Source organism: Apium graveolens, chromosome 10 (genome assembly GCF_009905375.1).
Source record: "Apium graveolens cultivar Ventura chromosome 10, ASM990537v1, whole genome shotgun sequence".
In the NCBI taxonomy this organism is placed as follows: Eukaryota; Viridiplantae; Streptophyta; class Magnoliopsida; order Apiales; family Apiaceae; genus Apium; species Apium graveolens.
The window spans coordinates 207,122,089-207,144,766 of record NC_133656.1 but is presented as its reverse complement, the minus strand read 5'-3'; the positions used below and the strand labels follow the sequence as shown (position 1 = coordinate 207,144,766).

General features: G+C 45.1%; 1 protein-coding gene across 1 annotated transcript; it reads left to right on the top strand.

Moving 5' to 3' along the window:
- Window positions 1–20,476: 20,476 nt before the first annotated feature.
- Window positions 20,477–22,256, top strand: LOC141691723 (uncharacterized). The gene is made up of 3 exons (XM_074496480.1): window positions 20,477–21,134; window positions 21,225–21,589; window positions 21,813–22,256. The coding sequence occupies exons 1-3, from the start codon at window positions 20,477–20,479 to the stop codon at window positions 22,254–22,256; spliced, it is 1,467 nt and encodes a 488-aa protein (XP_074352581.1).
- The last annotated feature ends 422 nt before the right edge of the window (window positions 22,257–22,678 follow it).

Sequence of the window (22,678 nt, the reverse complement as noted above, 5' to 3'; positions counted from 1 at the left end):
GGTTGTGGGCTTGGGTGTTATAAATGGTATCAGAGCTCTACCCGGCCGGAAGTGCATAGTCACTGCCCGGGTTCCGTATGCGTTTGTTTGTGAGATCGACGAGGACGTCGATCCAATAAGAGGGGGTGTTTGTAACATCCCACATCGATAAGAATAAGAGTGTTTAGGACCTTTATAGATACAAGCAAATAACAAATGTGTACCAACTCACTAGCTTTTTCAGACTAATCTGTGGTGGGTTGTTGGGTACAATACACATTCGGTAACTAGAGTGTTTTGGACCGAATGCGTGCCAGACCTAACAACCCACCACACATCAGTCCGAAAAAGCTAGCGATTTGGTACACATTAGTTGTTGACTTGTATCTATAAAGGACACAAAGACTCTTATTCTTATCGATGTGGGATGTTATAAATACCTTCTCTTATAGGATCGACGCCCTCGTCGATCTCATAAACATACATACGGAACCCGGGTAGTGCCTCTGCACTTTCGGCCGGGCAGAGCTCTGATACCATTTATAACACCCAAGCCCACAACTGAATGCGTACCGGACCCAACAACCCACCACAGGTTAGTCCGAAAAAGCTAGCGATTTGGTACACATTATGTGAAGAAGTATTGTTGCAGCTCAAGATATGGTAAAAAAGGTTGTAGAAGAAGTATTGGCACATGAATGGAGATGTTCGTTTAGAAAATCCCTTGGATACCGTGTGTTGAATATGGCTACATTTCAACAAGCATCCCTACTAATTTTCCAAATATAAAGGTGAGCGATTTAATGAATATTCTGGAAAAAATCTGGGAGGATAATATCCTAAATAAGCTCTTCAATGAAAGGGATATTCAGTTGATCAAAAAATACCTCTAGCATCAACAGATAGGAGGGATACATGAATGTGGCTATTTGATGCAGAAGGTGAGTTCACTGTTAAAAGTTGTTACAGACAGCTAGTTGGCGAATATAATACACCTCATGCAGCATTTTGATTTTTTTTTATGAAATTTAAAGTTACCGGACAAGGTTCGATTTTTCTTATGAAGGACCTGTAAAAAGTGTTTACCTACAGCTATGGTGTTGATTGAAAAAAGGGTGGATATTCATAGTAAATGTTGTTGGTGTCGGGTGGAGAATGAAGATGCGAAGCACGTCCTCTTTGAGTGTAGCTTTGCACAGAGTGTATGGGCATCAATAGGTATGGCAAACTGGATTCAAACAAGACAATGGGAGTCCATTCTGTATTATTTTAAAAGGTAGTTTACAATTGGAACGAAGAAATAATGTGCTTCACTGGCGCTTTTCTGTTGGAGCATTTGGAGCCGACGTAACAATTGGGTATGAAATCGAATTGAGACATCTGTGTTTGGTATGACGAGTGCTACAGTAAACTTATTGGCGGACTGGAAGGCAGCTCAATTGGAGTGCACCAGAGCTACAATAATAATAAACTTAAGTACAAGAAGATGACAGGCTCCACAACAAAGTTGGGTGAAAATCAACATTGATGTAGCAATATTTGGAGATACAGAAACCATTGGTATTGGAGGGATAATCCGGGATGAGCATGGGAGTTTTCTGAAGGCAATGAGTAAGCAAATGATAGGTTCATGGAGTCCTGGGGAAACGAAAGCTTTAAATCTCAAGGAAGTACTATCATGGGCGAAAAGATTCGGATTTGCACGCTGCGTTATTGAGACGAACTCCAAACTATTGGCAGAGGCATGTAATATGTTGACAGAGGAATTTGGGAGCAACAAAGTCTGAGGTTCGTAGGCGGAAACAAGATCTGTTTTGGCGGTTCTTCATTAGAAACGTGAACAGTAATCGATTGATCCGATGAACAGTATTCGTCAGAAAAGATGAACAGCATTTTGTGGTGATGATTATTGGGGGTTGAGATTGCTTAGGGTTAGTGGTGGCTCCTTTGTGCTCTCGCTTATTACCCCTTACAATTTGCCTACGTATCCCTATTTATAGGGAATCAAGGCCACGTAGTTCCTGGGGAACAAGAAACCTAACGGACTTAGATTTCTTATCCCGAGGCCCAATAGAAAACCCACTGGAAACCGTCTTCTACTAGATTTAGGAATGTCCTCCGATGAGGCCCAACCACAAAGGCCCAAGGCTCATCCGCGGCTTCGAGACTTTACGGATAAGGCATCTCCCTGGCCAAGGATAACCCTCCGCTATCAGCTGTTTCTCTAGTCCGTGGATGCAGGTATAGCCGTGGTTCACTCCAAATGTTGGACGCATCTTTGTCCCCCGATAAGGAGCCCCTACCAAATTATAGGACAAGTGATCCCAAGCTTTTGGGTGCAAAGTGCAGGATACTCCAAAGTCTCCCAACGAGGACACCCGTTGACTACAGAGACAGAGCTCCCAAAGCACACACCATATTTTACCCACATCCCCAATGAGGACACCCATTGACTACAGGAGGAGGTCTTCAATCATCAGGCATACCCATGGAGGTCTCTGACCACAGACACCGCCTTTCCTGTAGATGTGCTACAAGAAGGAGTTCTTCAATAGAGTACCTGCATCAAATAAGTTAGTAATAATAATCTCCATCTTCCTTGAATCTTCCAAAGAATTCGTCCAAGTAACATGTCAAAGTCCCATCCAAGCACTTTCTCACTTAGGGCGCGCCCTAAAGCTCACCATAAGAAAGAATTCAATCAAGGAATCCCTCACCCCTTCTTCAGTAATTGGGCGCGCCTCCTTATTATGTTTGAGGGCGCGCCTCTTATACATAGATAGTGATAACTTTCCATCAGTCATATTCACCATAGGGCACGTCCTGATCTCAGAGAGCGAGCCTTCTTTCCTTTTATAAAAAGGTAATCTTACCTGTTTCCTCAATTTTAGGCGTTTCTTTCTCAACTTTGACTATTTCATCAATCTCAACCTGAATATTGTTTATACCAATTTTTGGGCATAACAACTACCCCCAAATTCCATATGTCATTGAAAATGGGATTGGAATTTTTCTCATCTTTATCAAAATATGTATAAACAAACTTTCCAATACTTTTACTGGGTGCGCCCTCAACAGGGCATGCCTTTTTAAAGTTCCAAATTTTACATTCAGAATTTCTAGTTACTGTGATAATCATATGAGGCGCGCCTTCAAGAGGGCGCGTCCTAGAATTTGAAATGATTCAAAACGGTTTCCCTTATTCTTCGGGAATCGTGATTGACATGATTGATTTGACATTTGTCATTTTCAGCTATAAATATCAGTCACATATTTTCTTTTTACCTTTACTCATTCTCTCTTATTTTACTCTTCTTCAAAAACTTACCACACCGGCGGGAAGATATTTTGCTCAGAATCGGCCTCAATCCTCCACTGTTTCTTTATTTTTTTCGATTCATCTCTCTCTCCAATCAAAAAGGTACACCCGACTCTTCATATTTCTGAGTTTCATCTATTAAATCCCTATGCATGTCACAAAACTGTCCATCTTCCATTTCTTGAATATACATGTTTTTGTATGTATCTGTGTATGTATAAGTGTATATATCTGTGTTAGCCCCTCCAGATCCAAAATCATAGGGTAATCAATTTCAAATTTGTATTTTTGAGAATTTCAATCGTTAGTATCTTTATGCCTTAGAAAATCATCAGTTATAATCTGTACATAACCATATCTATTTTTAGAGTCCGCCAGTAACTTATGGCGCGCCTTCATAGACTTCTCTCAACAAATGGAGTCAGGCTTTAGTTAGAGATGTACCTTTGGATGCGCCTTGTCCTTTAACAGGGTGCGCCTTATTTTAGTTAAAGACATATTCTTTTAAATAGACTAGGATTTTCTTTGTGGCGCGCCTTCTCATGATGAGGCCCGTCTTTTGTTATGATAGGATAATTTTAAGCCATCCCTTTATTTGGGGCATGATATCTTTTCAATACACGCCTTTCATTGCTCTTTAGTTTTCCCTCTTCTTAATTTTTGAACTGGACGTGCCTTCAAACTTTCTTGATTTTCTTGACAGCTGGAAAACGAGGGCGCGTCCTCTCCTTTTCACCCGTTCAAGGATTTCCTTACCAATTTGGGAATCTACTCGCCTCCAAGCACCTATTTCGACCCTTAGCCTCCAAACACCCATCATACCCCTGAATTTTTGAACCGGGTGGTGCGCCTTGTTTAATATTCCAGAAAAGGTACCCTGATGGCAGATTCTTCAAACAGTTTTTCCACGGACAATGTTCCTTTGTCTCGTAGACATGGGAAGCAAAAGCTAATCCAAAAAGAAAGATCCCCAGCCCCTATTAGCACATAATTAGATGATGATGACTGGTTCGAGAGCTTGAATGCTGACAAATATAGAGGTGTTTAAATGGGCATCAATGTAGATGCAGGGCCATCCAAAGTCTCATATAGGGCTATTTCTCCAAGCCCATCTCCACAAAAATCACAGGACGCGCCTACTTCTCCCATTTATGAGGGCGCGCCTGAAGGGAACATGTCGCCCCTTCGTGATGAATTGAATTTTTTTGATGAGGACTCTTTTCAGTTTTTCACCTCTCCCGAACCTTCTCCAATCCCCTTCCAGCACTGGGAAGTTTCTAACAGTGAATTAGACTTTGACTGGAATGAATTCGAACCATGCAATGAAGCTGTGAAGAAACGCTTTAGGAAGGAACATGGGAAGCTTTTCTGCGTGGGCCTGCCCTCAGCTTGTTCCGATGAGCAGTTAGAATGGCTCATGGAATTTTATGACATGGAAGGCATATGGGCGCGCCTTTTAAGCATGACGCGCCCCCATATTTTCAACTACGGGAGAAACTTCAGGATCCCTAGGATGGTAACCAGCCCTAAGTTGGTATCTTTGGGTATAGGCGCGCCCTTACATCCCTATCTTAGGGAAGTGATAAAACTTTATGATGTGGCTCCACTCCAACTCTCTCCCAACAGCTACAAATTTATTTTGGCTCTGTTCATTCTCTATACGGACCTGGGTTTTCCTCGATGGCCGAAGTTAGCTATTTTTTTAACTTGAGAAAATCTGACCACATATACTACTACTTGGTTGTAGACAAGCAACATAATAAGAAAGGTTTCTCCTCTAGCAAGCTCAGCCATGAAAAAGGCTGGAAGGAAAACTTCTTTTACTTGTATGATGTTCCCAGACTAAGAATAAGATTCAACATGTCACCAAGTAAGGGCGCGCCCTCTCATTCTCTTTTCCCTGTATTATTTCTATTTTCCTCTTCTCTTTTTTCACAACCTTATTCTTTTCAGATAGACCAGTGTCCAAACCACTTAAGGGCGAGCCTAAAAGGTGAGCTGAAACCCTTCTCAAAATGGTTGCTGAAAGGTGGAACTTGAAGACTTTAGTTACTAGGACCAATTTGATGCGAGTCGGAATCCTTTCTGACCAAGTAGGAACAAAGTGTAAATTCGTAAAATTTAGGAAAGGTGTCCTTGTTTCTCATGTCATTGACCTAGATAGTGAAGAAGAGGCTGGAGAAGAAGAAGATGAGGCAGAAGACAGCTCTTTTCAAGGCCAAGCCCCTTCAGGTTCAATCATTACAAAGTCTAAAGGTGCGCCTTCCATAATTGGCGCGTTCTAGCTTCCTTCCTGTTAGCTTTTGTATTGGCATACTAGATTATTGACAGAAATTCCTGTTAATATTATTTGATAAACTTTCTGTTACTTAGGGCGCGCCTTTTTACTCGAGGCTTAGCACTTTATACATCTTTATCAATGCTATCTTTATCAATTGCCTTTATTTACTGCTTTGTTCAGCACGCCTGATTGTCAAGTTTAACTAATGTTCTATGTTTTATGCAGAAATGGCTCCTCCAAGAATTCCTAAGTCATTCGGGGCGCGCTCTGGTGACCAACCTAAGCCCAAACCAAAGAGGGATGCTTCTACAGCACAGGCATCCATTCCTACTCCTACTCCTGTTCTCCAAACTACTCCTGTCCTGAAAAGGCCTGTTATAGATCTCACAGAGAAACAGGGCACGCCAAAGAGGCCCAGAACAGAAGGCGCGCCTTCAGTTTCACCTGCTGCCTTGAATTCCCTTGGGCCCATGGGTTCCCTTCATGTTACAGATGAAGAAGTGGGACAATGGGAAGCCATGAACTTGGAAGAGGCCACCCGTGCTTCCATTAAGGCATCCTGCCAGCTATTCATTCACTCCACCCAAGTGGTGGACAAACTTCTTAAAGAGAAGGCGCGCCTTGAGAGACTGCAGGGTGATAATAACATATTGAAGAACACCCTTAAGGATAAAGATTTTCTTCATGCCAAAGATATCAAAGCCAAAAACTCTGAGATCTCCTTCCTCAAGGATGAGGTGGCCAATCTGACTTCCCAATTGGAGATTGCCAATAAAAAGGCTACCTCTCTCCACACTGAGCTTGGAGGAGCCAACTTGAGGATTGAGTACCTTGAGGAGCAGCTGAAGATGGGGTGGCCAGACGAGAAGAGGGAAATTACTGATGAAGCATTTGCCAACGGTTTCCACTTCTACAGGATTGGTTTTGTGGCCAATGACCCTGATTATACTTTTGTGAAGTTTGGGGAAGAAACTGTTGCTGAGATGGTGGAGTTTAAAAGGGAGCATGCTGCAGAGATCAAGGCGAGGAGAATAGAGCTTGGGTTAGAGGAAGATGATGAGGGCGCGCCAAGGGAGGAAACCTCTAAGGACGCGCCTGTAGCTGATCCTACTGTTCCTCTTCAAACCATTCCCCCAACAGACGAATCTCAGGGCGCGCCCTGATTTATGTTTTAATCTGTATTCGTACTTAAGTTTCAAATACTTCTAAGGAGCCAGCCTTCTTTTGATGCTGTGCAAAGTTGTACGACTTATATTTTGCTACTCTTTAATTTTTGCATTATGACATATCGTATGGGTTTACATGATTCCATCTTTTGTTGCGTGCATATAAAAATCTGTTAAGGTGCATCAACCATATAGGGCGCGCCCTAATTTTATATTGTTTTGATTCCCTTTCAAACCATCACACACTTGCGTCATACAGAAATATGAGTGGCGTCCTTCCATAATAGCGCGCCTTTATCATATAAGATAAACTGTTATGGGCACGCCCTTTAGTATTTAGAGAATGTTTATCCTTTTTTCAAGATTTAAAATTGTCCTTATATCTATAGAATTCTTTTAACAGAGCATTTTGAAATGAGGGTGCGCCCTGTTTCTTTTTAACATGCAAGTGTCAAGTACCCCTTTCTTATCAGTGATTCTTTTGCAGTAATTTATTTAAGTGCCAAACCAATGTCGCGCCTTAATCTGAATGACTTTTCCTTAATTTATTCGATCAGTCGTACACTTTTACTTCTGCGTTATTAATCTGATGTTTCATATATATTTTTTATATATGTGTGCCCTTTTATGAACGCGTACCATGGTACCCTGATTATGGATTAGTAATTCCTTAATTGGGCGCGCCTTATCATAGGGCGCGCCTCAAATTTTTTCTAGATGAAATTTTTACATGCCAAGCAGATAAAGCAATTTGAAGTAACTTCTTTCCTTTATTGATAATGCGCTCTAGTGTACAAATTACACCAGTCCCATGGCTACTATGCTCTGTGGGGAAATTATTTAAATATTTTCTTCCTTCTGCTAGTTCCAAGGTTCGTAGTCATATGTACTACCCCCTAGGCTAGGAGGAATTTTATTTGCTACTAGTCTATTATATAGGATTTAATCATGGAAATGAGGGGGACAAAGCCACACCCTACTGATAATACTTCCGTAAATGCTCCGCATTCCATGCTCGAGGAATAGGTTTGCCATCCAGATCTTCCAAGTGATAGGTTCCCTTCCAGAGTATAGCTTTGACCTTGTACGGTCCCTCCCAATTAGCTCCAAGCACCCCGTGCTGAGCTATCTTGGTGTTAGGCATAACCTTTCGCAACACAAGATCCCCAACCTTGAATGACACGAATTTTACCTTTTTATTAAAATACCTTGCGATTCTCTGCTGATATGCAGCAAACTTTAATTGAGAGTTTGTTCGGGCTTCATCTAACAAATCCAAGTGGAGCCTCTGGTTAACTTCCGCATCTTCCTTAACAAACAAGTCTCTCCGGAGGGATCCGGCTCCTACCTCCACGGGAACCATGGCCTCATACCCATAAGTCAACAGAAATGGGGTTTCTCCTATAGTTGATCTAGGAGTTGTATTGTAAGACCAGAGGACCATGGGCATCTCCTCTGGCCAATCTCCCTTCTTTTCTTCCAACTTTGCCTTCAAAGTATGTTTTATGATTTGGTTTATAGCTTTCATCTGACCATTGCTTTGCGGGTGATAAACTGCGGTAAAATCCTTTTTGATGTTCAAGTCCTCACAAAGCTTCCTTAGCTCTTTACTATCAAACTGCTTCCCATTATCCGAGATGAGTTTGTATGGGATACCGAACCTGCATACTACAGAATTGAAAACAAAGTCCCTTATCTTCTTTGTTGTGATCATGGCCAGTGGCATAGCCTCCACCCATTTGGTAAAGTAGTCTACGGACACCACGGTGTATTTTACACCCCCATTTGCTTTGGGCAACTCTCCAATGAGATCAATTCCCCACATGGCGAAAGGCCAGGGACTTGCTAATGAGGTAACAGAAGATGTCGGGGCAGTGGAATAGTTGGCGAATCGCTGGCAACGATCGCAGGCCCGGACAAACTTTAAGGCGACTTCTTTCATAGTTGGCCAGTAATATCCTTGTTTGAGGACTTTCAATGCCAACGAGCCACCCCCCGAGTGATTGCCACAAATCCCTTCATGTACTTCTCTGTGGATGTAGTTTCCTTCTTCTAGGTCCACGCAGCGTAATAATGGTTGGTTGAATCCTCTCTTATATAATACCCCATCATATTCAACATACTTGGCAGCCTGGTATCGAAGGCGTCGAGCCTATAGTTTGTCTTCTGGTACAGATCCTGTTTGAATATAGTTATGAATGGGGGTCATCCAGCTTTCTCACGGAATTTCTTGTGTCTGGAACACCTCTACCTCTGGAATACTCGGGATTTCCTGGATTCCCAAAGGGATTTGTCCAAGTTGGACGCTGTCCATCTGTGATCCCATCTTGGCCAAAGCATCCGCATTACTATTTTCTTCTCGCAGAACACTTTCTAGCCTGACATTTCCAAATCTTTCCAATAGGCGTTGCGCACATCTCATGTATAACTCCGTACGTGGTCCCCGGGCCTGGAAACCTCCGTTGACTTGGTTCACAACTAATTCAGAGTCACTCCGAACTATCAGATTCACAACTCCCACCTCCAGAGCTAATTTCAGACCGTTGATCAAAGCTTCATACTCAGCGTCATTGTTAGTGACATAAAATTTGAAATGGATAGCACTCATCAAACGGTGCCCCTCCGGAGTGACCAAGAGAATCCCGGAACCTGATCCACTGTTATTTATGGCCCCATCGACATGTAAGATCCACCAAGGGTGTGGGAGTTCCTCCCTTTTACCACCAGGAGAATTTCCTCGCGAGGAAGGTTCCGCCAACACTATGGACTTGTCATCTATTTTAGAATAAAACTCAAGTATGAAATCAGCCAATGCCTGTCCCTTGATTGCCGTGCGAGGACAATATTTCAAATCGAATTGTCCTAGCTCTACCACCCATTTTAACATTCTTCCCGACGATTCAGGTTTGTGTAGAATATACCCGAGCGGATAAGCAGTGCAAACTTCTATTCGGTGAGCCTGAAAATATGGTCTTAGCTTTCATGTCGCAAGAATAAGAGCGTACACCAGTTTTTCCATGCTGGTATATCTGGTTTCTGCATCCAGCAACCTTTTACTCACATAGTACACGGGCCACTGGTGGCTTGCTTCCTCCTTCACCAACACCGCGCTGATAGAGTATTCAGATACTGCCAAGTAAAGAATTAATGTCTCTCCGTCTTCCGGCTTGGCCAACATTGGAGGATTTCCCAACCGCTCTTTGATTTTCAGAAAAGCCTCTTCACAATCTGGGGTCCACACAAAATCCTTCCCCATTCCTTTGATTGCCTTGAAGAATTCTTTGCACCTATCCGATGATTTTGAGATAAATCGATTTAGGGCTGCAACCCTTCATGTTAGGCTCTGCACTTGCTTGACGCTGGTGGAAGATTTCATGTCCAACAGAGCCCTGATTTTTGCCGGGTTGGCCTCAATTCCTTGGTGGTTAACCATGAATCCTAAAAATTTTCCCGACTCGACACTGAATACACACTTTTGAGGGTTCAGCTTCATTCTATATTTTCTCAGAATATGGAACATCTCTGCTAAGTCTGCGATGTGATATACCGCATTCTTAGACTTTACAAGCATGTCATCTACGTATACTTCCATTGTCTTTCCGATCTGCCTCTTGAATATTTTGTTTACCAATCTTTGATAGGTAGCTCCTGCATTGATCAAGCCAAATGACATTCCAATATAGCAATAGAGTCTTCTATCGGTGATAAATGAGGTGTGCTATTGGTCAGGCCCATAAATGGGAATTTGATTATATCTGGAGTATGCATCCATGAAGCTGAGCAAGGCATGCCCTGCCGTGGCGTCGACCAACCGATCAATTCTCGGTAAGGGATATCTATCATTTGGGCACACTTTATTCATATCGGTGAAATCCACACATGTTCTCCATTAACCATTAGGTTTTCTTACCAACACCGGATTTGCTAGCCAATCGATATTCAAGCGGTGGCATATTACCTCTGGGTCGATTCCTACCATGTCAGAATGGTCCCATGCAAATACATCAAGGTTTGCTAAGATAAATATCGAAAGACCCTCTTTCAACCTTGGTACCAACTGAGATCCAATTCTCAATACTTTACTTGGATCTTTTTCATCGACAGGGATTTTAATTGTATCTTCTGCCGGCCCCATCTTCTCCGTTGGCATTGGTATATGTGGATCTAGGTCGGGCGAATCATGATTTTCATTGTTCCGCAGAGAAGGCGCATCCCCTTTAGGAGAAGCATCAACTTCTCTAGAAGGCGCACCCTGCATTGCAGGGGCATCAACTTCCTTAATATTTTTCACGGGCAAGGGCGCTCCCTCCGAGAGAGGGGCATCTACCTTACGCTCATCCTGTCCGAGACTTTGCAAGACGTCAAATCTTCCTTCCAATCGTTCCCAATTGAAATCTGCTTGGATGATGGTGTTTGAGGATTCCTCTTCTTCCAACATTTTAATTCTGAGTGTGTCTTCCAAGAATAACATTGCTGGAGGCAGTTCAGAGGGGCGCTCGTCTTCTTGCTCGATATAATAATGGACTCGGATTTCCTCGATCGGTTGCTCAATGCTCTTTTCTCGATCATCATCTGATGCATCTTCGGTGTGGGAGTCTTTTCTAAAGCCTCTCATAGCTTTCCTGTAGCACTCCCGAGAGTCATACTGTGAGCCCTTTATGCTCCCCACACCATTTGGCATTGGAAACTTGATGGTAAGGTGGTGGATTGAAGTAATAACCCTCATCTCCCGAAAAAAAGGCCATCCCAACAGCACGTTGTGGGACGACTCCTGATTCAGGACCTTAAACTCGAGCATCTTTGTTACAGACAACGGGCTTTCCCCCAAAGTACATGGCAACCGAATTAATCCCATAACTCTAACTCCCGCGCCAGAAAAGCCATAGATCCACGAATTTTCCCCTGACATATCCCGATCAGGTAGCCCCATCTTCTTATAGGTGCTGTAGTAGAGGATGTTTGCCGAGCTTCCATTGTCCACGAAGGCCCTATGGATGTTTTTGGTTCCAATCTGGATGGAAATAACCAGCGCATCATTGTGGGGGTGATGCACCAATCGGGAATCCGCTTCTCTGAAGGTAAAATCCATGGACTCGCCCTTAAATACTTTGGGTGGTCGAGTTTCCACCCTATGGATGTCCGTGAGAGGCCTGAACCGGGCTTCCCTAGCATATTTCGCCAAGGCTCGGTTGCTGCATTCCATCCTGGGATCTCCCCCGTAGATTGTTCGGATGCTGCCGTCCCTGACGAATTCATTTTCCTCCAGAGTTTCATTGTTCGACCCCCGCGAGGCTCGCCTTTCTTCTTCCTTTACTTTGTCATCCTTGTATTTCCTTACTTCCTTAACTACCCATTCACCAAGGTATCCTTCTTTGATAAGTGCTTCGATCTCATCCTTTAGTTGGCGACATTCATGTGTTTTATGCCCGGACGACTCATGGTATTCGCAATACTTTTTCTTATCTCTACTTTTCCAGGATGATAGAGCCTCGGGTTTTTTAAACAACCCTCTGTTTTTGTTAACCTCAAAGATGTGTTCAATTGACGCGGCCAAGGGCGTATACCGGCTCGTTCTATAATCATAGTTTGAGAAAGGACTCCATTCCCTCCTCGTGGTCGTGGTATTCACCGGATTCGGGCTTCGACTACTCCTTCTGTACCTTGGACTTGGAGATCTGTCTCTCTTCCTTGCTTTATTTCTTTGACTTGTGTGCGCAACTGGTTGTACTTCCGCCAGAGATTGCTCTATGGCTTTGAACGATTCTGCCAAAGCAAAGATGTGCTCTAGAGTAGCTGGGTCTTTTCCTTCAAGTGTTTCCAGAAGTCTGAACCAACCCTTAGTCCTGCGATTAGAAAGCTCTTTAGGGCTTCGTCTGAAGCCCCCCTTACGCTGGTAGATTCTGCATTAAACCTCTTAAAGTACGACGTTAAGCTTTCATCCTCCCTTTGCTTGATGTTAGTGAGGGTTATAACAGAGGGAACATATTTCACAGCCTCTTGGAACTTGGTCAAGAAAAGAGTCTTCATTTGATCCCAAGAAGTGATTACTCCCGGCCCAAGCTTTTGAAACCATTGTTGGGCACTTTCTCTAAAAATCGCTGCCAGGAGCCGACATCGAGCCAAGTCTGAGACTTGATATACGTCCATCTCTATATTGAATCGTCCCAGAAATTCCACGGGGTCTGAGCTTCCGTGGAAATGGAGATCGCCAGTTGTGTTGCGATATCCGGCCGGCAACTATGCCTCTCTTACAGCCGCCAAGAACGGGGAAGGGATTTCAGCTGTGGCTGTCACTCTGCCTTCCAGATGGTTAAGTAGCCTTTTCAGATCTCCCACATAGAAGGTCCCCACACCTGGGATAGTTTGTAATTGAGGCTGCGGACCTTGGGGTTGCGGTGGAGGTACCTCTACTTGGTTCCCACCCGGAGGGGCTTGCTGCTGGTTCGTGTTCTGGGTATCTCCCGGTATCACAATCACTTCGGTGTTCCGACCTTGATCTCCCCCCTGATTTTCTCCTTGACCCCGACCGTGGCCTCGAGTCGTCCCGCGATCATAATTTTCCACATCTCTGTGATCATCATATTCAGCATAGTTATCGCTGTTCGCTTGATTATACCAGCGGGTATCAATGTGGCCACGGTAATTGTCCCGACGATACCCATCTAAGTACCTACCTCGGCTTCTGCCTCTTCCCCTCCATTGGGGTCTTCTCCAACGATCGTTTCCATATCCTCGACCATATCGGTCCAGCGATCTGCGGGGAGGAGCTATCTCATGATCGCGGTACCGCTCCTGATTTCCATGGGAATTCAGGGGCACACGCGTTGTGTCATGGGGCGTCACATCTCCGCGATCAGCTTCTTTTTGCCATTCAAGCAATAATATTCTTAAATCATCATCGCCTAAGCGGATCCCCAAGCGATCCTTTAAAGCTGTGAAGCCTCATTGCCGATTCTCCGGCATGAATTCCGCTTGTCGGCATTCCTCAAGATTACGTCCAGACCGGTGCGGATGAGCAACCCCACGGTTATCCGTCCGCAGGATTTCTCGACCATCAGCATCTTCTTCCACCAGCTCGATGATTGGGGATGTATCATTGGAATAGTCCAGGCATCGCGAGGTTATCGGCACACGCCCTCCTCCAATGTGGCCATGGCCGACTGAGGCATCTTTATCAGTCATAGGTGCTTTTCCAGGTGCATGAGTAACACGGCTGCGACGAAGGCCTCTTCTGGTCTTGCGCCGCTCCACGGTGCTCAACCTTGAGTCGAAGCCGTTCAAATCATCGCCCATGCGATACAACTGTTCTAGCAAGTCAGCGTTGCTGATGAGCACAGATGGCTGTCCCCCAACGTCCGGAGTGGGACGATTAGTCATCGGCGGAACGTAAGGTTCATGATCATAGTCATGATCAGATTCTTCCTCAGAGCTTCCATCATAAAAAATTCCATCACGATATTGAGACATGCTTCCTCTCAGATGCAGATCTTGATTAGCCTCTCCTTCTAGCGCCAATTTGTTGACAGAGGAATTTGGGAGCAATAAAGTCTGAGGTTCGTAGCCGGAAACAAGATTTATGATGGCGGTTCTTCGTCAGAAACATGAACAGTAATCGATGGATCCGATGAACAATATTCATCGGAAAAGATGAACAGTGTTTTGTGGTAATGATTATTGGGGGCTGAGATTGCTTAGGGTTAGTGGTGGCTCCTTTGCGCTCTCACTTCTTACCCCTTATAATTTGCCTACATATCCCTATTTATAGGGAATCAAGCCCACGTAGTTCTTGGGGTACAAGAAACCTAAGGGGCTTAGATTTCTTATCCCGAGGCCTAGTAGAAAACCCACTGGAAACCTTCTTCTACTAGCTTTAGGAATGTCCGCCGATGAGGCCCAACCACAAATTCCCAAGGCTCGTCCGTGGCTTTGAGACTTCACGCATAAGGCATCTCCCTGGCCAAGGATAACCCTCCGCTACCAGCTGTTACTCTAGTACGTGGACGCAGGTATAGCCGTGGTTCACCCCAAATGTTGGACGCATCCTTGTCCCCCGATAAGGAGCCCCTACCAGATTGCAGGACAAGTGATCCCAAACTTTTGGGTGCAAAGTGCAGGATACTCCAAAGTCTCCCAACGAGGACACCCGTTGACTACAGAGACAGAGCTCCCAAAGCACACACCAGATTTCACCCCACATCCCCAATGAGGACACCCATTGACTATAGGAGGAGGTTTTCAATCATCAGGCATACCCTTGGAGGTCTCTGACCACGAACACCGCCTTTCGTGTAGATGTGCTACATGAAGGAGTTCTTCAATAGAGAACCTGTATCAAATAGGTTAGTAATAATAATCTCCATCTTCCTTGAATCTTCCAAAAAATTCGTCCAAGTAAAATGTCAAAGTCACATCCAAGCTCTTTCTCACTTAGGGCGCGCCCTAAAGCTCACCATAGGAAAGAATTCAATCAAGGAATCCCTCACCCCTTCTTCAGTAATTGGGTGTGCCTCCTTATTATGTTTGAGGGTGCGCCTCTTATACATAGACAACGGCAACTTTCCATCAGTCATTTTCACCATAGGGCGCGTCCTGATCTCACAGAGCACGCCTTCTTTCCTTTTATAGAAAGGTAATCTTACCTGTTTCCTCAATTTTAGGCGTTTCTTTCTCAACTTTGACTATTTCATCAATCTCAACCTGAATATTATTTATACCAATTTTTGGGCATAACATAATGGTACTCCAGGACGATCATATTTTTACTATATTGTCATAGATTGTGTTGAATTAGTTAAGCACTTTGAAAATATGTTAGTACGTTTTGTGCATAGGTCTGTGAATGAAGTCGCTCATTTGCTAGCAAGAGTGTCTCGTTCTATGTTAGGTGATATGCCACGAGTAAATCAAGCCCAAACAAAGAAGCAAAAGCCCAGAAAGAAATCACCCCAGGCCCAAGGTGGGTCGGTCCCCGGTGCCACGTGGCACATGACAAAAGAGTCAACTATCTTATGTTACCCAAAATGGAACAATTGCATCCCAGCCGTCCATATGTAAAGATCCAAAGACAACACTGATGGAGAAAGGACACCTGACCACACAGTCCATCCAAACCGTCCAATCAATCACCAACCAAGAATGATCAAAGGCCAGGATGAAGAGGTACAAACCCCAAAAATCCTAAATCTTGGGACCTATAAAAGGCCCCAAAAAGAGGGTTTTAGAGGGTTAAAAAATGATTGACTGCCACACATCTATACACACACCACTATACATATTTTGAATAGTTCCTTCTTCCCTCTTCTTCTTCTTCTTCTTCTTCTTCTTCTTCTTCTTCTTCTTCTTCTTCTTCTTCTTCTTCTTCTTCTTCTTCTTCTTCTTCTTCTTCTTCTTCTTCTTCTTCTTCTTCTTCTTCTTCTTCTTCTTCTTCTTCTTCTTCTTCTTCTTCTTCTTCTTCTTCTTCTTCTTCTTCTTCTTCTTCTTCTTCTTCTTCTTCTTCTTCTTCTTCTTCTTCTTCTTAAAGAAAGCCAATTTCTTATTCTCACACCTGAGTTACCGCGGGAAACAACCCCCCTCCGATCCTGTTTTGCAGAGTCCTCTACCTAGCAGGCTAACCTCACCCTGGCTGCCACGCGGACTGGGCTCTAGCATACATGAGAAAGGAGAAGACCCGGGAAGAAATAGAGTTATCATTGGCGCTAGAAGGAGGGGCCGAAACTCCGGTGGTGTGGTGCCCTCCGCAGTTGCATTACACAACTCCAAAAGCCAAGAAAACCCTCTCTCTGGTAAAAACAAAACCCTCACTCTCTTCACAGCTCAATTTTCTTATTTTTCCTTCCAGAACAGTCACACACCATGGTGCACCCCTAATCTGTTCTAAAACTAATGACCACGAGGAAAAGCAAAACTTCGGTCTCCAGAACTATTCAGCCCACCGTTGTCCCGCCCAGGGACGACGAGATGGAAGATATAGAAGAAGAGCCCCCCATAACTCGTGCTTCATCTCAGATCCAGCCCGGAGACCAAATGATAACTATAGAGAAAGCAGCCCATAAATATGCTGAAACCTCTACAAACCCTTGGGGAAACATGACCCCAGAGCAGATTCATGCGGCTATGGACCCGTGAAAGAAAAAGAACAAGGCTCCTGAAACCCGTCCCGGGGATCGGAAAGAGCACTCGGAAGAATCTCAAGGCTCAGTCTTGGACCAAATTGGCAGAACTAAGAGGCCGTCAGAGGACGCCCGGGACGAGATTAAGAGGGCCACACTCCGGGACCGCATCCGGAAGGAAGAAGAGGCCAAGGCAAAGGCCAACATTGAAAAGAGGGTCCAAGAGGAGGAAGCAAAGTTAAAGAAGAAAACGCGCCGGATTCATGTCTCTTCAGATTCAGAACCGGAGAAGGAATCTAAGCACGAACAAATGGCCCGGGTTCTCCGGGATCTCAACAGAAAAGTGGAAGGAGACGTGGAAGTCAGAGCAGTATCCACGCCCTTCACCAGAAAGCTAGAATCCACCCCCAGGGAACTAACACTCAAACACTTCAACTTCAACTCTTTTGACGGGCTTGCCGACCCTGAAGAACATCTCAACTACTTTGAACAGATCTCAAACATATATTATTACAATAACCTCGCCAAATGTCATTTCTTCGCTCAACACTAAAGGGAGGAGCATAAAAATGGTTCAGCAGAATCTCCTCCAGGAGCATCGACTCTTGGAAAGACTTCCGGGAGATATTTCTCAAGAGGTTCAGGGCGAACCGCATGAACGAGCTCCAGATATGCCATTTGGAAACCATTCAACAAAGAAGCAGAGAAACTCTACCAGAATTCATCAAAAGGTTTCAAGAATCAGTCAACCAGCTCTCCAACCTTGAGGAGAAGGAATCCGTGAATATTTTCCGGCATAATCTCCACCCGGTTTCATGTGAGGGCTACGTGAAGGACCTGATCCATAGGGAGCCCCAAAGCCTTACTTCGGCTTATGCAATGGCTTCAAAGTTTATCAAGGAAAATGACTTCCTCACCTCGATGAGGATGAACAGGTGGATCTGGGATGATGATGAGTCTCCGGAACGCCCTTCCACCTACAGGAAAGAAAAGAGACACAAGGCAGACAGGCAGACCAATTATATACAGCAGTCTCGGGGAACCCCACCCCGGGACGACTACTCCAGACCTCAAAGGATTGAAAGAAATCCCAAGCCTAAAAGGGAGCCAAAGCCAGAGCCCGAATGGACACCACTCAACCGACCCCGGTCTGACATCTTAAGGGAGATCAAGGGGAAACCTTTTTACTACCCTCCAAAGCCGCTTCTAGCACCCCCCGAGAACAGGGCGCGGGACTAACATTGCGGATATCACGAGGATCACGGCCATACCACGGAGAACTGCTTTTCTTTCAAAATATTCATTGAAGACCAGATCAAGAAGGGCAACATGAACCAGTACCTACAAAGAAGACTCAATGACAAAGATAAGCCCTCTAGCGGCGGCAAGCACGTGGTCAACGTGATCTTCGGAGGTACCAGCTCCCCTCCCCGGAGCCCGGACATGGACAGTGATATCATGATGATCCAGCCTGCTGAAGATGAACCCATATATTTCTCTAACACCGACTATGAAGGCCTGGATCCCGAGCACAACCAAGCCCTGGTTGTGACCCTCGACATTGCTGACAATGAGGTACAAAGAATTTTGATTGACAATGGTTCTTTAGCTAACATTGTCTTTGAGCATACACTTAACATGATGAAGTTGGGACACCTTCATATGGATCCATGCCTTGAAGACCCCTCTACGGATTCGGCAATAATATGATCCCGATCCGCAGGGTAATATACCTCCCCATGGTATTTGGTGCCGCACCCCGGCAGGTATCTCACGTCATGAATTTCTACGTGATAAGTGATGCATCCTCTTATAACATGATTCTGGGATGGCCCACAATCACCAAACTCCGGGCCATCCCGTCTATAATCCACTTGAAGCTAAAGTTCCCAACGCCGGGAGGCATCAGAGAACTCAGAGGGGACCGGGGCATATCTGGAAAATGCTATGGACAAGCCCTGGTCATGGCCGAAACTGACCCGGAGAACAGAAAAAAGGCAATGGCCTTACCCAAAGGCCAAAGCCGCAAGAAGCATCGTGAACATCTCAGCAAAAGACCAAGGTTGGACGTCAACATGATAGAGGATTCGGGGTACGGCGTGATCAATGCCGATGCCCGGATACAGAAATTTATGGAAGTAAAAGAAAGAACCAAGGTGGAACCTGTCGCACAAACTGTAGAGGTAGAGCTAGAGCCCGGGAACCCCACCCGAAAGTTGAAAATTGGAAAAGGCCTGGGAATATCCTTCCAGAAAGAACTCATCTTGCTGCTTAAAGAATATGCTAACGTGTTCGCATGGGCACCAGAAGATATGCCCGGAATCGACCAGTTCGTGGAAATGCACAGTTTGGATGTAGACCCTCGGAAGAGGCCAATCAAACAGAAAAGAAGAAATTTCGCCCCGGAGCGGCAACAAGCAATAGACGAAGAAATAGAGAAGTTGCTCAAAGCCAGCATCATCTGCGAAATCAAATACCCCGACTGGCTCGCCAATGTGGTGTTAGTCAAGAAGCCGAATGGAAAGTGGAGAATGTGTGTCGACTACACGAGCCTCAACGCTGCGTGCCCCAAAGATTCCTATCCCCTCCCCAACATTGATCAACTAATCGACGCAACTTCGGGCCATACCATACTCAACTTTATGGACACCTTTTCAAGGTACAACCAGGTCCGCATGAATCCCAAAGATATCACCAAAACAGCCTTCATCACTCATAGGGCAGTCTACGCCTTCATCATGATGCCCTTCGGGCTCATCAACGCCGGAGCCACCTACCAGAAAATGATGAACACAATTTTCAAAAGCCAACTGGGGAGGAATATGGAATCTTATGTAGACGACATGATCTCTAAGTCACTCACGATCCCAGATCATATAAAAGACCTCAAGGAGTGTTTTGACAACCTGAGGAGATACAACATGAAGTTGAACCCAGAGAAATGTGTATTCGGAGTACCTTCAGGCTAATTCCTGGGTTTCATGGTCAGCGAAAGAGGAATATAAGCAAACCCGGAGAAAATCAACGCCATAATAGAAATGAAGATACCTCACACTCAGAAGGATATCCAGAAGTTGGCTGGATGCCTGGCGGCCCTGCGCAGGTTCATCCCGAAGCTGGCGGAAAGATGTCTCCCTTTCTTCGAGTTACTAAAAGGTGCCCGGAACAAGAGGTTAGTGGATTGGACCCCAGCATGCCACACAACCTTTTAAGAAGTCAAACGACACCTGATGAACCCCCGGTGCTATCAAAAGCCAAGCCCAGTGAGCCTTTATCCCTCTACATTACCGTCGGCCCCAAGGCTGTCTCTTCGGCCCTAATCCGGGAGGAAGGAGGAATACAGAGCCCAATCTACTATGTTAGCCAAATCCTCAAGGACGCCGAGACTCAGTACCCAAACTTGGAAAAGTTCGCCTTGGCCCTCGTGCACTCCAGCAGGAAGCTAAGGCAATACTTCCAAGGTCGAGAGATTAGAGTGGTCACAGACCAGCAGCTCAGGAAGATCATCAACAAGTAAGACGCCTCCGGAAGGCTAGTCAACTAGGCCATCGAATTAAGCCAAATTAACATCAAATTTGTGCCAAGGACAGCGATAAAGGCCCAGGCCTTAGCAGAATTCGTCATGGAATGCACCTTTACGGAGCAACAACCACCCGCTTCTCACGAGTTAACCCAAGAAGAAGCCAACCCAGGAACAGATTGCTGGAAGCTCTACGTGGACGGATCATCTACAGCCGAAAGGTCCAGAGCGGGACTCATTCTAATCAGCCCGGAGGGCTTCACCATTCAACAAGCAATAAATTTTGCCTTCAAGGCAACGAACAATCAGGCTGAATATGAGGCACTCATCTCCGGGCTCAATTTGGCAAAATCTCTTGGCATTTCGAAGATGGTCGTTTACAGTGACTCTCAGATTGTGGTCAAGCAAACCAATGGAGAATATATTGCGAAAGATCCCACATTGGCACAATATCAAGCAATGGTGCGGAACATCCTGGGAACCACCCCCGACATCACCATACATCAAATCAATAGAGAGGAGAACTCCAAGGCAGATGAGCTGTCCAAGCTCGTGCAGAATACTTCAGACATCGCTAGTTCAGTGTACTTCGAAGAACTTGAGGCACCCAGCATGGAGCAATCCGAGGTCCTGTGCATCGGCAGCCCGGACAACTGGATGACCCCCTACATAGTTTACTTAAGGGACAGAACGCTCCCGGAAGACCAGAACAAGGCCAGATACCTACAGCACAAAGCTGCTCGTTTCTTCCTGGAAAATGGTTAGTTATATAGAAGAACCTTTTTAGCACCCACCCTGAAGTGTGTGGATCCGGATGAGGTGAACTATTATCTCCGGAAAGTTCATGAAGGCATCTGCGGAGACCACCTGGCAGCCAAAGCTTTGGCTTACAAAGTCATCAGGCAAGGATATTATTGGCCCACAGTCCACGCCCATTCCATCGCCTACGTTAAGAAATGCCCTCAGTGCCAGAAGTTCAACAATGTTCCCAGACAAAGCCCTAACCTGCCAGCATTGGTATTGTCTCCAATCCCATTTGCCATTTGGGGTATAGATATCATGGGTCCCTTTCCTCGGGCAAAAGACGACCTCCGCTATGTCCTGGTAGCCATTGATTATATGACAAAGTGGGCAGAAGCTAAAGCCATGAGAACGATCAATCAACAAGATTGTATCAAATTTATGGATACAATCGTCATGAGGTTCGGGATCCCGGTATACTTGTCTCCGACAATGGGCCACAGTTCGTCGGGTCTGACTTCGAAGCATATTTGAAAGAGCTCGGAATCAAGCACAAAAGGGCATCGGTTGCGCATCCTCAGGGAAATGGACAGGTCGAAGTAACTAACAGGACCATACTCCGGGGTTTGGAGAAAAGTCGAGAAGAGTCCAATAAAACTTGGCCTGATGAGCTTCCGAAAGTCCTGTGGTCCTGCAGAACCACCCCAGGACGGGAACCAATGAAACCCCCTTCAAACTTGCATACGGCACCGAAGCTCGCATACCAATCGAAACCGGGTCCCCCTCCCACAGGGTCATCAACTTTGACGAGATCTCAAACATCGAAGGACTCAAGACCAACCTGGAGCTCCTAGACGAAGTAAGAGATAATGCAGTAAAAAGGATGGAAAGCTACAAAGAAAAGACAAAGCTCTACTTCACGAAGAAGATAAAAATCAGAGAATATGAAGCGGGAGACTTGGTACTCCGGCACACCGAGGCCTCGGACCCAACCAATCAAGGAAAGCTGCAACCCAACTGGGAAGGCTCCTATATGGTTAAGGAAGTGCTCCGCCCAGGAACCTACAAGCTAAGCTATCTCGGTGGAACCGAAGTCCCAAATACTTGGCACGGAGCCCGCCTAAGAAAATTCTACCAGTAAAGGTAGGGCGCACATTCCGGGATCTCCTCTACTTTTAGGCTACAACAGCTTGATATAACTTTCATCGTTTGCCCCGGAATGTATTTTTTGCTTTATTACGATTTAAATGAAAACTTCGCTTCGAGCACCCCATAGCTCAGGATAACCTTACTGTCATTTGATTATTGTCGCCATATTACAAAAATTTTATTCAGTTAAAATTTTAAACCCCATCCCGGGGACCATAACACAAACCATGTGTACTTACAAAATTTTATTCAGTTAAAATTTTAAAACCCCATCCCGGGGACCATAACACAAACCATGTGTACTTACAAAATTTTATTCAGTTAAAATTTTAAACCCCATCCCGGGGACCATAACACAAACCATGTGTACTTACAAAAATTTTATTCAGTTAAAATTTTAAACCCCATCCCGGG

Excerpts from the sequence above, each read along its gene's own strand:
- LOC141691723 (XM_074496480.1), top strand. The coding sequence starts at position 20,477 with ATGGAATGCACCTTTACGGAGCAACAACCACCCGCTTCTCACGAGTTA. Across the intron at positions 21,135-21,224 it reads TCGTTTCTTCCTGGAAAATG|GCATCTGCGGAGACCACCTG; the intron begins GTTAGTTATATA and ends AAGTTCATGAAG. Across the intron at positions 21,590-21,812 it reads TCATGAGGTTCGGGATCCCG|AACCACCCCAGGACGGGAAC; the intron begins GTATACTTGTCT and ends GTGGTCCTGCAG.